Raw genomic sequence first — 14,392 nt, 5'->3', positions numbered from 1 at the left:
ATATCTGGCTTATAGGCCTATTTTTGTATACATCATTAAGCGGTATATAAATTTCACGTTGTTGTTGTTGTTTTTGTTGTTAATGATGATGATTATAATATTTCATCAAGGGTTCCTTACAACAGCTAAGAAACCCTGACTGTATATGCTCTATCCAGCGCAGGTGAAGGGCTATTTTTTAAAATGGATATTCCCGAAAAAAAAGAGGTATTCTATAAATAGTCCAATCCGGCTTAAGCTTATTTTCGTTTACTCGATGTGCCGCGATTTTTGTGTTTGATAAGGATGGTAAGTTTTATTGTTTTCTACTTCTAAAAACAAAGAACAGGTGAAATATGCAGTTCATATGTGTGTGGCTGTGGATTGTTTGTTTGTGCTCCGGTTTTTGTAACCGATGTGTGCAAGAAAGAGAAACAAAGTGTATGCGTGTGTGTTTGTGTAAATGTGTGTGTTTATGTAGATGTGTGTGTGTGTAAGTTCACGTATTAGTGAGGTAGAGGTGTTGGTTCAGTTATATTTGTTACTTTGTCTACCGTCTCTTAACAAATAACTTAAATTGACTTTTAAGTTGGTAGACTGCGATTGTATTTTAAAAATGTTATTTAATTTATTATTTTAAGGAATATAATTTTCTTGCCATTTCTGGATGTGTAATATTCGTAATTATGTTTTGGAGTAAAATTGTCTTAGTAAAATTGGTATTACTACTAGTCTACATTAAACTAATTAAAAAAATTAAACTTGACATTTTGACACCTGTCTGTATAGACCATTTTGTACAGAAACATTCTACCTGTAATTAAGGTACATATTTAACTGCTTTGTCTAAATTTATCAAACTGTCTTGTAGCATCATTTAGCATTAGACACCTTCGAACAGATTTAATTGTTGCTTTGATTTGCAATACAATTGTATAAAATGCACTTGTTATTATAAGATTACAATTCAATGATATCCTTGTATCAGCTTCTTAAACAGTTCATCTGTAGTAAAAGAATTTTACACATTTTCAAAGTAATAAGGGTGTGTAATGTGTAATGGTGTGTGTTTGCGTGTGACTTTGTATGTGTATGCTTGTGTGTAAAATTGCTCAGGTGTATATGTATGTGTGAGTGTGTGTGAGTGTTGGTGTTTGCAGGAACTGTCATAATGAACTGCACTACCAAGCTTGGAGCCACATCTCAGCTGCGTTGCATTCCTCTAAGAGATGCCGACAACTTAAACTTCTTTCGAGTCAATTTTAAGTCTCATTTGGGAGTAGAATGTAATTAATAACATTTGTCTGATCTTTCTTTGATGTCTTAAATTTCTGTGAGCTGTATACATGCTTTTAAAAACTAACTTTGTAACTATAATAACAAAAATAATCTTAGGTGCAGTTGCCTTCAAAGTACAAAGAATTGATAAAAAAACAAATGCTTGAAACGTTTGTAGAGAAGCAAGTGAGGCAGTTGCATTTAACCGATAAATTATTACTGTCAATGTTTAATTTTATTGAAAGCGACGGAAATGGTGTGTACACGGACTGGTGAATGGAGCTGCAACAAAGATCTTGGATTTCTTGTCACTCATTCAAAGTATCATGAAATCACACTGCCTGCAAGTTATCAAGGAAAATCAGGAAACTTCACATGCGAAACACAGTCAGTAGAATCAGATGCACACCCGTGTCAGTGGCCTCCTCCAGGTATGAATAATAAACTGTGTAGGTGCACACAAGTATTTTTATCGACTTCAGTACAAGAGCTAATGGAGCTAACTAATATTAGGCAAGGAAGCAATACATAATCTTCTTTATTAAAATTGTCATTTAGCTAAGAAAGTAGGTTTATCTTTGGTCTTGCTAACATTTTCCATGACAGCTCCACAATATAGTTAATTACATGTACTAGTGTTAAATTTAAACCAGAAAAATAAATATTATCAGGACATAAATAACAGCAATCATTTATTTCTAAGTAAATGTGTGTGCGTGTGTGTTTGCGTGTGTGTGCATGTGTGTGTGTATTTGCGTGTGCGTGCATGTGTGTGTGTGTGTGCGTGCGCGCGCTTTCTTATTTTACTAGGAGCGGAATTTCCTATGGAGGCTACCATGTCCAGCAACAACCCAGGCAATTCAGAAATTTTCGGTAAATGATTGAAAATACTGATTTTCATATGGAGGCAAACGCACCTGTCGTTACAAATGGCGTCAGCATCCACTGTCAAAGAACGTGTGTATTAGGGTGTAGCTCATCCAATGAATTATAACTTATCAACAGGCACATTTCGGGTTTTGTACTAGTTATTCTAAAGTTCGAAAATGTGAAGCAAAGAAATTTTCAGTGAGCAGGACACTTTCTTTTTCTGCTCCAAATCGTGCAAAAATAATAACCAGCAGACAATGAAGTGTGTCAGGGAATACAGTTGGTTACTTGGTTGCACTGTTGCCACATACAGTCGACCTATCATGCTAGCAGTTGTGAGTCATTTGGCCATCGACATCGGCCAGGATCTTCCTGCAGTAAATCGTCACTGATAATTCCACTTCTAATATCTGTGACCATTTTCTTCAGGTAGACTGGGTCAAGTTTCCTGTCGTCGATTTATGTAAGAGGATCACCGTCGGCAATGAGTCAGAATCGTTCTGAAGAAAGTTGCAATGATGCACAATTAGCCATACATTTCCAATTGGTCCTTTCTACAGTGTGGGTCCTTCAGTTGGCCAAAGAGTGTTTTGCAGAGCTGACGGAATGGAAGCTCGTTCAAGTGTAAAGAACAAATTAACCACTGAAAATGGTGACAATTGTGGAGCTGTAACAGATGTATTGCCCCACCACAGTGCCTAGTGTTCCCAGCTGTGCTGTCAGCTCCAGCTGCCACGGTCTTTTCTGTAATTCCGTTTTCGTCAATTGCCATCTTCTTTCTGTTTTATTTATCTTTCTTTTTTTATCCAATCTTCCCTTTTTTTCTTTTTCCTAATCACTGTCATCTTTTTATCAATTGTACAAATTCGCATATTTGGCGTGGTTTTTTGTTCCACCAAACGCTGACACTTTCGCTTGTGGTCCACCTATGTCTTTGTTACATTTACATGTACTAAGGTCCTGACGTTGTCAGGCAGCAATGTGGAAAACTTGATTTAGTGTTTCTGTGCAATGACTCCATGATCTCTAATCTGGTTTCCATAGCAACTAATCTGGTTTCCATAGCTGCTCGCTCTTTGTTGCTATGTTTTGAAACTTATTACTAATTTTGTCACTAATGAGTTGATCTGAATAGTAATGGTAGAATATCATATCATCTATATATATAAAACAAAAAGTATCTATTAAAAAAATCGAGTTTATGCAGAAAATATTGATTATAACTTCAAAAGATTTCATGTAAGCGTAGATCAACATTCTGGCTGAAGGACAGTTCTTGTGGTACTAAGGAGTTGTTCTGCTTATCAAAGAGCAAATAAGGATAATGAATTGCACAAAGCCTGAGATGTGCCTCAAAATCGTAGACTGCATCCTAGTATGAAGTATGCAGAATTTTGTTTATACAAGTACGAGAGTGGGTATCTATATATGAAAACCAGTAAGTTGTAATTAAAAATTTGGGATTATGCATCGCATAATTACGCTCTTAAAGGAGCACTTCAGACAAGACCTAGACATGGATAGCATGCAAGGTATGGAGGGAGAAAAATACCGTGACGACTAATAGTAAGTGACAAACATAAAAGAGGTAAAGAGGAATCAGGGAACAAACAGACTCAAAGGTTGTGTTTTGATGCATGCAAACTTTTTAAAAGCTAGCAGTAGACCAGAATGAAATTTTTTTTTCTCTTCTTACTTGCACCGACGCTGTCTTATTTATAAATTACACCATTACACATGCACTTTGCTTTTTTTCACCCATTCTGCACTGGAGTTTGAGAGAAGACTTCGTAACCGAACTCTGAAACAAATCACTTATACATTTCTTTAAAACAAAGAAAACATCATTAAATAAATAAAAAAACAAGCCTTAAAATTACAAAAGTAAATTCTTAACTATTGGAGTTTTGAGAGTGTGTGTGTTAATAAATTCAATGATTTTCCTAAAAGAAATCAAGGAAAAAAAAATGTAAATATTTTATGTTTTCAGAAAATTCCTCAGAACTCGACAATGAACTTTCAAGAAATAGCTCTTTGACTGAAGGAGGTTCAAACGATAACAACAATAAAGGTACACTTTTCTTTAATTTTATGCTAGCCAAATATATAACTTTCATATTGATGCCGAATTGGCTAAATAATAGTAGCCCAATATTGGAACTGCAAACCTTGTTAATATTGGACCAATACTGGCGAGTAGTTGGATCCATGATGGCGTGGTGAAAATCTCCCTTCTTTGTACAATTATATCCAACTCTATTGCTTAAACTTTGGATTATCCCATATTCTTTGTGAATTCACACATCATAAGACCACAAGTTCAAAAAGAAATTACACATACACAGTAAAAGGAAATGTGGATCACTTTCATTCTTTTAATTCTTTTTTCAAACACAAGGCAGAAAAATACATTAATTTTGTTTTCTTCATTTTACCTACATTTTTCATTTTCACATGTAGGCATGCACCTACACTCTCCCAAATCAGTTACACGAATTTATGTGCAGGAAATACAAGTGATATAAGATTGTTTGTCCATAGTGTTTTCAGCTCTCTTAGTATATTTTTGTGTTGATTGACCTTATTGTTGAATTTTCAGTCATTCAGCAGCCAAGGTGTGCTCGAGAAAGTTCTTAATGCAATCTTAAAATAAGTTTGTAAAAGGACGATAGTCCTAACAATGATTTGTTTTCAGGAAGTAGGCTAGTTTATATAAACAGTTGGTACAGTGGGAGCTTAAAAAATGATAGAAGTATTCAGCTGCAGAAAGTGAAATGTATTCATTCTAATGAAAGTTTCTCAAGGAAAGTTCAACTTATTCTCACTTTGGCAACAAACTTATTATGACAGAAAATGAGGGAGACTATTCTGCCCAATTTATACTATTTGCTGCTCTGGCATGATACATTAAATAAAAACAGTGTGTAGTAACTACTGTGCACTTGTTAGGTCTAGAAAATATCTTTGCTTATAATAAAATCCCCCACAGGTTAAGAACTAGCAGGACGGAGCCTCTCTGCTAAAGTATCGGCTGCTAAACGTTAGGAATTTGGTTGGAACCTAAGTATGTTTTTTAATTATTTATGTACACTAAGTGTAAACAAATGACCAAAAGTTTAGAGTGTGACAAAAAATTTGACCAACATTGATTAATGTATACATGACAGACTGCTCCTCGCCCTGCTCACTGGGCAATCATTCCATTAGCCTACATCTGCTTTTTGATCGGTCAGTTATGTGTGTGAACTGTGAACCTGTATATCATGTACATACTAGCTTAGGGACTGGTGTCTGTAGCCAACATTGACCCAATATTCTGTGCTGTTTGGGTGCTTTATGTTTTTGTAACACACTAATGCATGATTTAATTTTATGCAGATAATGCAGCAATTATCATCGCCTGTGTATGTATTTTGTTCTTCATCGGCATTTTTATCTTCGTATGTGTCTTCATAATGAAAAGAAGAAAAAGCAAGAAGAGAAAAGGTTAGGCAAGCTGTTTTTATCTTGATCACTGTAAATGAGCTAGAAAGAATTTTAATAATACAAATACATTTCCCCAAAGACTGCTTCCTACAGGTCTGTCCTGTTTTAGCGGCACAAGTTAACTAAGAACTAAGAATTCTCACGAAAAACGGATTTATAAAGTTCTATTGTGTTGCATTGTGAAGGAGGTTTGATTCAAAAGTATGATTCGAACAATTAAAAACTAAAAACTAAAAATCTTTAAACAGTTGTGTGTGTCGACAGCCCCATAAGGCACACGAAGCAGATATTTTGTAAACAAATGTAGTGGTGCTTTTATTTTTTAAATATGCTCAACACAGAAACTTCAAAACAATCATTGCAGTTTTCTCAAAATAGAAAGATATATCTAACGATTAATTTGTGATAACAGTGCACACTGCTATTTATAGACGAAGCAGACACACCCTATTCACTGAGTGACAAAAACAAAATATTTATTCTTACTTGAAAATTCCCATGGACGTCCTTTCTATTGCATCATGATTTTCTTTTCTCTTTATAGTAATGACAGCACCCACACGACTCATTCGCTTCGAGTCCTAGCACGTGACACCATTCACAGACAAACAAGACCTAACATAACTCCTCACACTTGATAAAATAGAAATCCCCAGATTGTTTTTCAAAGTATGTATATTGTATTGTTGAATTCTGCTGCACGAAACGTATAATATAAAATTCTCTTCCCAAAAAGTCACTCATTTGTGAGACTTACCACTGGTTCACCCAGGAATCAGCAAAGCACACATCATAATAGGAAATATGAGCTGTGAGTGACTTACCATATCAACACACTGAGTGTGTACAGAAAATCCCAACATTCTTCGTCAAAGGCCTTCTGTCTCATAAAAAAAGACTCTCAAATATAAAATAATAGGTAATCATGTTGTCTAGTCACATACCTTCAGACCAAATCCAATCGTAAATTTGTATCTAACATATTTGGTATACTGTGATCATGATACTGCAACAATAAGTTTTAAAGTATTCGAACAAACTCTCTTATCCTTCAGTCAATCTGCTTCTAACCAAAACTCAAGTTCTAGTTTAAGCCACCCACTAACATTAATTATAAATCCAAGGTACAAGAGCACACCGCAAAGCTGATCTGCAGTAAAGCAAAGTAACGACAAACCATGATATCGAAAATCAATAAATAAAAAAACACAAAAAGCAGAATTAAAAGCAAATTAAAATAAAACTGCATATAAAGCTGTAGGTTTATAACAGAACCAGAACAGCTTCACAGAAACATCTTCCTTTTGTTACAGGTTTTAAACCTGCAGGACAAAATGAATTGTAAGTTGAATTTATACATTCTTTTTCACGGTACAGAGGCTCTTGACATGTTTGGGTTAGGGATCTTTTTCATATATTCTTGTTTGTATGAAAGTTTGTTGCTCATTTAATTTTTAGTACAGCCTGAAGTTTTGTTAGTTTAATTATTATTTCTTTACCCGGATCTAAAGAAATTCAAGAGAATAAACAATTTAGAAAAATGCAAGAACACGCATATAAGCTTTTAGCATTGGCTAATAGTATTGCGCTTTAGTATAATAATTACTGACATGTTTACAGGGTTGATTCTCATTATAAAGCAGAAGAATACGAGACCACAGATCAGCCTTTGTTGCATAATGATCCAGCAAACCCACAGGCCAGGTGAGTAAGCCATCTTGTGTGAGACGCCTTTTCATTACTGCAATTCAGTTTCATTTTTAACGAAAATAATCCATTATTGTAATTTTAAGGATGAAGCAACAAATCACTCAATAATGATTTCTTCATCATAATGTAAATGAAGAACAGTTTAGCAGACAGCAGAACTGTGTGTGAAATGAAGTTTTTGATTTCCAGCTTAAGTGGAACTAACGAGACAATTTAACTACTAAGCTCATGTAAACGCTATTCTATACCAACATGTAAAAGTAACAGACACCTGAAATCGTTTGTGCCATCTGCGGTCCAGCTGCTCAATCTCAGATGATGTGTCAGTGGTGTGTGTGTGATGATGTAGATGCACACATGATTATTCTTGATGCAAGTTGTTGTTTGTTTTATATTATATAAAATTGTCACTTGTCTTATGTTTTCATTGCAAATATTTTTCATGTTCACATCTCTTAAAGCCGCACCTTTCAACGAGCTTTATTCTTAGTTTTAATTCTAATTTTTACTTTGAAACCAGAGCACTTTCCCATTAGCCCAATGGAAGTCGATAACACTTTCTCAACAAGACTTGCCAGTCCTCATGTAAAATTGCAGATACTTTCAGAAGTGTTTGACTGTTAAATATATTCTGAAGATCAGTTTGGGTTGTCGCAATACCTTTTGAGCAGGTAAACAACGTATAGAAATTCAAACAGGATATTTCAAGGTTCTTTGCGATTCTACTTTTAGTTATTTTATTATTTTTAAATTCAGCAGTTGAACACTTACGCGTTGCTTGGACTACTTCGAATTCTCTATGCACACATCTCTCGACTCACATTATGGATTGATCCTAAATTTTAAAACAATTTCTAGTCTGAAGCATAGCAAGTCTCCATAAATATATTGTCCTCTGTCATTGAAAGGCTGAACATTCACTTTTGGTCTAAAAATCACATTTTGTTTTAGTAGATTCACACATACGTCCTTCATCCCGCATGACCATCAAACATTAACTTTATCTCTTTTGATGGTTGGATAAAGGCCATAAAGGCACATATAAATTTAAATAGAATAAATATAACAGAATTATCTTCTTTTATATATAACACAAACACAGCTGTAAGAATAATTCGATCAATACAGAAATAGAAAGACTATACTATGATAAAATGATATCTAATACACATATGCCAAAAGACTTTGTGATTACTTAAAACTATGTATGTCTTGATATTATATACATTATTATTGTTGTATCGTTAGCCTATGGGGCAAGGCATCCAATGCGTCTGATATGATGTCTGTGCTTTATTTGTGTGAGATGTATTAACAACACATACTTTAATTAGTAAGATTTTACATTGTCAGCTTGTTCGCAGATGGATGTATTCTCTAATGACTGTTACCTTATGTGCATATGCCTGTTTTATATTATAAAGCATTGTATTTTATGTGTTTTGTATCTGTGAGTGATAATAGATGCTATAAAATTATTATTTCCAAGTCTGTTGTACGTATAAACTATCTCTACTTAATCACTTGCAGTAACAAAGAGGTAGAGTCAGAATTTTCAACAGTACAGGAGTTGGATCCCATACAACGTACTCTCGATGAAAGGCCCAAGCCACGCACGTCATATGAGGATCCCAGAGACAACATAGATCGCCGTGTTCCCAAGTAGGATTAATACAGTTGCTACGAATATTAAAGTATTGACAGCTTTGTGCGATACGTAAGCGCGTTTGCTTTCATGAGATTCATTTGAGTGTGAATTCGATTCGATATGTTTCCATCATCCTCATCGTCGTCATCGTTGTCGTCGTCATCCTCTCTGCTAAAATATAATATAATGCTTTGAATACAGTAACACATAACAGATCTGCATTTGCAATAATCACCATCAAGATAATCGATTTCACATGTATCAAACATGTTAAGTTTATGACAATTATTATTTATGTTTATCTACACCGTTTTCTGAGACCTGCATTTTTTAATGAAAATGTGTCGTGCACTAAACTACCTCCAACAATGAACACGGTCTCTAAAATTAATTTGTCATTAGGTAGTCATTGCATAATTGCCTAGTTTAGAAGTGTTTATTAAGAAGTCAAGATTAAAATTGTATATCATAGACCAGGTGCCATCCTGCCCGCGAAACTTCTGCCCACAGTGCAGGAAATCGGCATGTTAGTAATAAAAGAAGACCTTAAAAAAACGTAAAAAAGGAAGAAGAAGTATTTATCCCCACGTAGGGGCATCTCTCAATCTTTTTTTCGATGGACGAACATTTCGATTCAGTGCTCCGATTTGGTGTCTCTACGATGAGGCCGGACATTCAGAAGTTGGTTTCGGGAAAACAACTTTAAATATCCCACTAATTACTATATAATTAATGGAAAGTACAACTTGTTTCTAATAAAAAAATTGTATCTGTTCTATTTTTTTTCCTTTTTGTATTTTTGCGGTGAAGTGGCCCGCGACACGGCTGTCCAAAATGGATATGGCCCGCAGGCCACTGTCATAGACTATGACATGATATTATAACCTAAACTGTATAAGGTTGCTAAAGGGATACTTATTTTATTTTTCAGGAGGAAAACTAACCCCGAAAGTATGGATGTGTCAGAGGGTATAGCATGCATTTTTCCTCCACGTCCTTGTCTTAAGTCAGTAGCTTGGTCCGTGCCATCGACTGGATCATGTTATATTGCTTTTTTGACACTGACCAAGGAGCAGTCAAATTTGATTCAACGAGATGCACCAAGACTCTTTCTGCTAGGACCACCTGGCACAGGTAAAAGCGTGGTACTTCTCTCGAGATGCTTGAAATGGCTGAAACTCGGTCATGAAATCCACATTGTGAGCACTGGAAGATGGAGTCGTGCTGCGTGCAGCATGCTTTACCACTTGCTTCTGCAGATGACAAAGTGGAAGCTGGGGGAATTGATAAAACCAGATAAAATTTATCCACACCAGTATGATTTCCAGAACAAGGAAGAAGTAAAGAAGGCCTTGGGCGACATGTCACAGAAGGCTAAAGAAGGATTCTTGTACATTATAGCTGATGAAGTGGGGCCCGCAGAAAGGTAAGTGGTGTATCGGGTCATGAGACGAAGAATATCGCTGTGACATAGGTTTTCTTCTCAGATGACATTTCTAAAAACAAATATGACGGTGGCGGGTTATATTGTCAGAACAAACAATATACTCACTGTATTTTTAGACAACAGTATAAAAGGTGTGCATATGTGTTTTATGTTTGTAACAGCTCAAACTTCAAGATATTCTGCGACAAGCTTTTGTCAGAAGTCGGTGGGCTTCACCTGTGGGCGGCAACCTTCTTTACCAAAAGCATTCACAACAAATGGGACAAGACAAGGCTAACTACACCATTACGTTCTCCACAGGTTGTTGTAAAGGAAGTCGTGAAGCAGACTCTTCAAACTCTCATACCCTACAGTGAGCCTCTTGGAATCGACAAAACAGACGGCCCACAAATCAGAGAAATCAATCACCGAAGCCATTCAGAGAGAACAATACAGAACTGCATTCAATGTGGTCAAGAGATAGGCAGTGTCCTACATGATCTCAATGGTTTTGATTCGGGTATGTTATTTTTATTCGGTCTGTCTTTCTCTCTAATCCATTCAACAAACCGTCTATTTCTATGTGTTTTTGTCTGTTTACATCGTTAGTAATTTAAACCTTACAAAATGTTGACAGATGATATTGCGTGTTCATCACCGAACAGCCTTTTTGCCAGCAACGGTACCACTCTAAATAGGCCTCAGTGGAGAGAGATGCTCGTGCTGCATTCAGACACAGTTGAAGATGAAGATGGTATTGTACGTGGACTTAAAGAACATGTTCCACTGCGCGTGATGACAGATGATGACATCGATGATGTGGCTACTGCACAAACTGATGTAGTGTGGGTAGCCAATGGAGACCTTGTTCGGGGTCTGGAGAGACAAGTAATCGTATGCTTGGGTGTTAATGACAATACCCGGCTTCGCTGCATGTCTCGGTGCACGTCACAGCTTGTGACAATTATCAGCTAACTAACTCTTTTCTTGAGAGTTCAAGACCCTTTTGTTCCGATCCTACAGCTACTAACAATGTGCAGAGAGTAAACCATATTGTCAGGCCAGTCAATGTGCTACATGAATAACAATTATCTCAGGACATTTGCTTTTCTGCTGTCCAAAGGTTAGCAGCAAAATAAAAGGGAGTTAATTGCTCATGAAATAAAACAATAATGATTGTTTAAAAACTTTAAACACAAAATACTTTGTCCAAGATTTTCAGTCTGTGATGATTATTTCCGCTGCCTGTCCAGAAAGTAGATATGATGTTATCCTGATTTTATTTAACAAGAAAAAATTTATGGATGACTCTTCGGGTCTAAATAGCAAACCAGCAAGCCTGCAGGATCATACACATTTCACTGGACAGATTCACATTAGGTTATCTGGATTAAAAGTACAGTTTTAGAAATATTATTTTCAAAATAACAAAGGCATAGCTGCATTTTCTTTTGTAAATATTTAAGAGCTGTTATTAGCTCATTTTCGATTACAAATATATTATTTCTGTGAACAAATATTATTACAGTTTATGACCTTTTATTGGTTAACTCAGAAAAATAAATTACTATTTGAAATATCTTTGAAATATATTTGAAAAAATCAACAGACTGAATTGCTATCGTGGAATCAATTATAGTTTTATATTGGTGCATTAAATATTGTTTACACGTTATATTTACGTATACACTATTATGTGATTATAAATAAAGTTAATATTGGCACTAATATATTATTCTTGTTTCTATCGTTAATCATAATAGAACAGATCTGAAGTTTTTAACATAGTGTGACAAGAAATACACTCAGGCGTCTGGGTTACCACGCAAAATCTCATTTTTCATGAAGACAAACAGAACATATAAAAACACGCCTAACGAAGACAGCAAAGTATTTTGCCGTTTAATACAAATATTCAGTGTTCTTTGATTCGGAACAAAAGCTTACTTTTGAGTGCGAAGATTCTGTTTTGTACAGGAATCATTTCATACAGATAAATATAAATGGATTCGACTGTGCACAGTGGTGTACATTTCTTTTAATGATCAAACTAAAAGCAGCAGAGGTTATCTTGGTAGATTGCAAAAAAAGAGAGATTACTTTATGTCGATAATAAAGTTTGGAACAATTTGTTTCCTTTCTTTCAATTCGAAAAAAAATCTTACAAGTGTAACTAAGGTAATTAATCTATGTATTTGAATTATTTACCTGTGTGAGCGTCTTAGTCACAACGATTGCTACGTGTGTCCTCGCCGTGGGAATGAGGTGAACGTGTATCATTTGAGCAAAAGAAATTTGTGTCGTCCGTAGTTGTGACACAGCAGAGAAAAAGATGCCGGTTGATCAACATGCAGTATAAAACACATTTTTCTTTGGCAAAAAGCGGGGTCTTTTGTATATTCCAAGGTATGCTAAGTACGGGTGAAAAAGACAGGGAAGAACAAGAAAAGAAAAGACAGAAAAAAAAAGAAAACATAATGAATGAGAAAGTCCATCGGTCCGGCTACAAAAAATATAATATGTTAATGATCATGATGCAAAATGCTTTAATATTTTGTACTAAGGACTTAAATGTTGAAAACTTTTTCGAAATATTTTTATTTCAATGGTTTGCCCAGGATGGAAGCATTTAGCAAGATTTTGCTTAAATTGACAAGAAGAATGATTTTCATGTTGTAATTACTGCTGTAGATTAATAACAAGTAGGTCAAGACAGCCCAGCATTTTCTGTTTTTTTAGTACTCGTTCAACTAACTTTTCAAACAGTGCAAGAGTAACATCATTATTGTTTGTAGAAGACCTCAAGAACGGTTTGTTATGACGATGATAATAATAATTTTTTAATGTCGCTAAGATAAACCTTAACCCGACATATTTCTGCGTGCATTGGAGATGGTTGTTGTAGGTGTGTCTATGAGGTTACAGCTGATAATCATGAAAATGCTTTTTGTGGTCCCGAAAGTTGGAATTACTTCTAATGTGTCCTTATACGAAAAGCCGCACGTTCTTTCAGAAATTACTACTGCTATCATTTGAATCGTTTGACTGTTAATGTTCTCATCATTATTGTTTTCACCTGCTTTCTTACTCTTATTGTTGCGAGTTGTGGTTGTGTGCGCACCCCTAATGGTGTTCACCTTCTTTCATTTATTTATATATTAATATATACAATATCAAAAATATTTATTGTTGTGTTTACTGTAAAGTGAATTAACTGATTCCCTTTTTGATGATGAGGGTGAGGATGATTGGGGTGGTAGCCGTTGTTAAAATGTTCCATAAGCAGACTTTTCACCCTTTTCTTCGTCAGTCCTTAGCTTTCTATTAACCCTGGAGGTACCTGGTGGTGTAAAGCAGTTGCTAAGTGGGTGTCAGGAGTTGTTCACTCACTGGTCGGAGAAAGCCTTGAACTGAGAACCCTTTATTTGATCTATGTCGGGTGTACTAGGCTACCTCCCAAAGCAAATAAAGAACTGAGCACAAATTTCTGAATTGTTATGGTTGATGAGATTGTTGCTGTTCGTGTAACACTGTTGACAACATGGTATATGCAGTGACTGGTAAACTTGAAGTGAAGATATAACCAGGAACATGTGCACAGTAGCAATAGATGTGGGGAGGGGATAGGACAAAAGATGCGCACGATTTTCTATTGAATAATCAAATAAACAATAGGTTTTATACTTAGACAAGAAGTTCAATTCAAGACACGAGTTTGACACAGACAAAAGTTATGTAAGACAAATTATTTATAAAGAATTGTTGCTTTGAGCAAGCCTTTAATTGTGGGGAGAAGCACTATTTAAATCAACATATGGTTATTTTTATTATTATTATAGTTTACTGCATACCTACATACGACACTGGTAAACTTCAATGTAAGGCACTCAATTTCTGAGGCGTTAAAAGCAAACTGAACACTGATTTGTATCATTACTTAGACAAATAAGATCCTAGTGCTTTATACACAGTACTCTATACAAAAAACCAAAACA

General features: G+C 35.3%; 1 protein-coding gene across 2 annotated transcripts; it reads left to right on the top strand.

The window, feature by feature from the left end:
* The first annotated feature begins 213 nt into the window (after nucleotides 1-213).
* Nucleotides 214-13,881, top strand: LOC112568046. Of its 2 annotated transcripts, XM_025245055.1 has the most exons (12): nucleotides 214-288; nucleotides 1,096-1,265; nucleotides 1,503-1,688; nucleotides 2,068-2,130; nucleotides 4,118-4,198; nucleotides 5,506-5,613; nucleotides 6,927-6,954; nucleotides 7,234-7,317; nucleotides 8,854-8,985; nucleotides 9,903-10,397; nucleotides 10,580-10,917; nucleotides 11,035-13,881. In XM_025245055.1, exons 2-12 carry the CDS (start codon nucleotides 1,151-1,153, stop codon nucleotides 11,370-11,372), a joined length of 1,968 nt encoding a protein of 655 aa, XP_025100840.1. In that variant the 5' UTR covers nucleotides 214-288; nucleotides 1,096-1,150; the 3' UTR covers nucleotides 11,373-13,881. The 2 variants fall into 2 exon arrangements, with proteins under 2 accessions (XP_025100840.1, XP_025100842.1); XM_025245057.1 differs by lacking the exons at nucleotides 214-288; nucleotides 1,096-1,265 and having other exon boundaries at nucleotides 1,603-1,688; nucleotides 2,068-2,214.
* The last annotated feature ends 511 nt before the right edge of the window (nucleotides 13,882-14,392 follow it).

This window comes from Pomacea canaliculata, linkage group LG7 (genome assembly GCF_003073045.1).
Source record: "Pomacea canaliculata isolate SZHN2017 linkage group LG7, ASM307304v1, whole genome shotgun sequence".
NCBI classification, from domain to species: domain Eukaryota; kingdom Metazoa; phylum Mollusca; class Gastropoda; order Architaenioglossa; family Ampullariidae; genus Pomacea; species Pomacea canaliculata.
The sequence above is the reverse complement of the archived record's forward strand: the minus strand, read 5'-3'. Positions and strand labels throughout refer to the sequence as shown.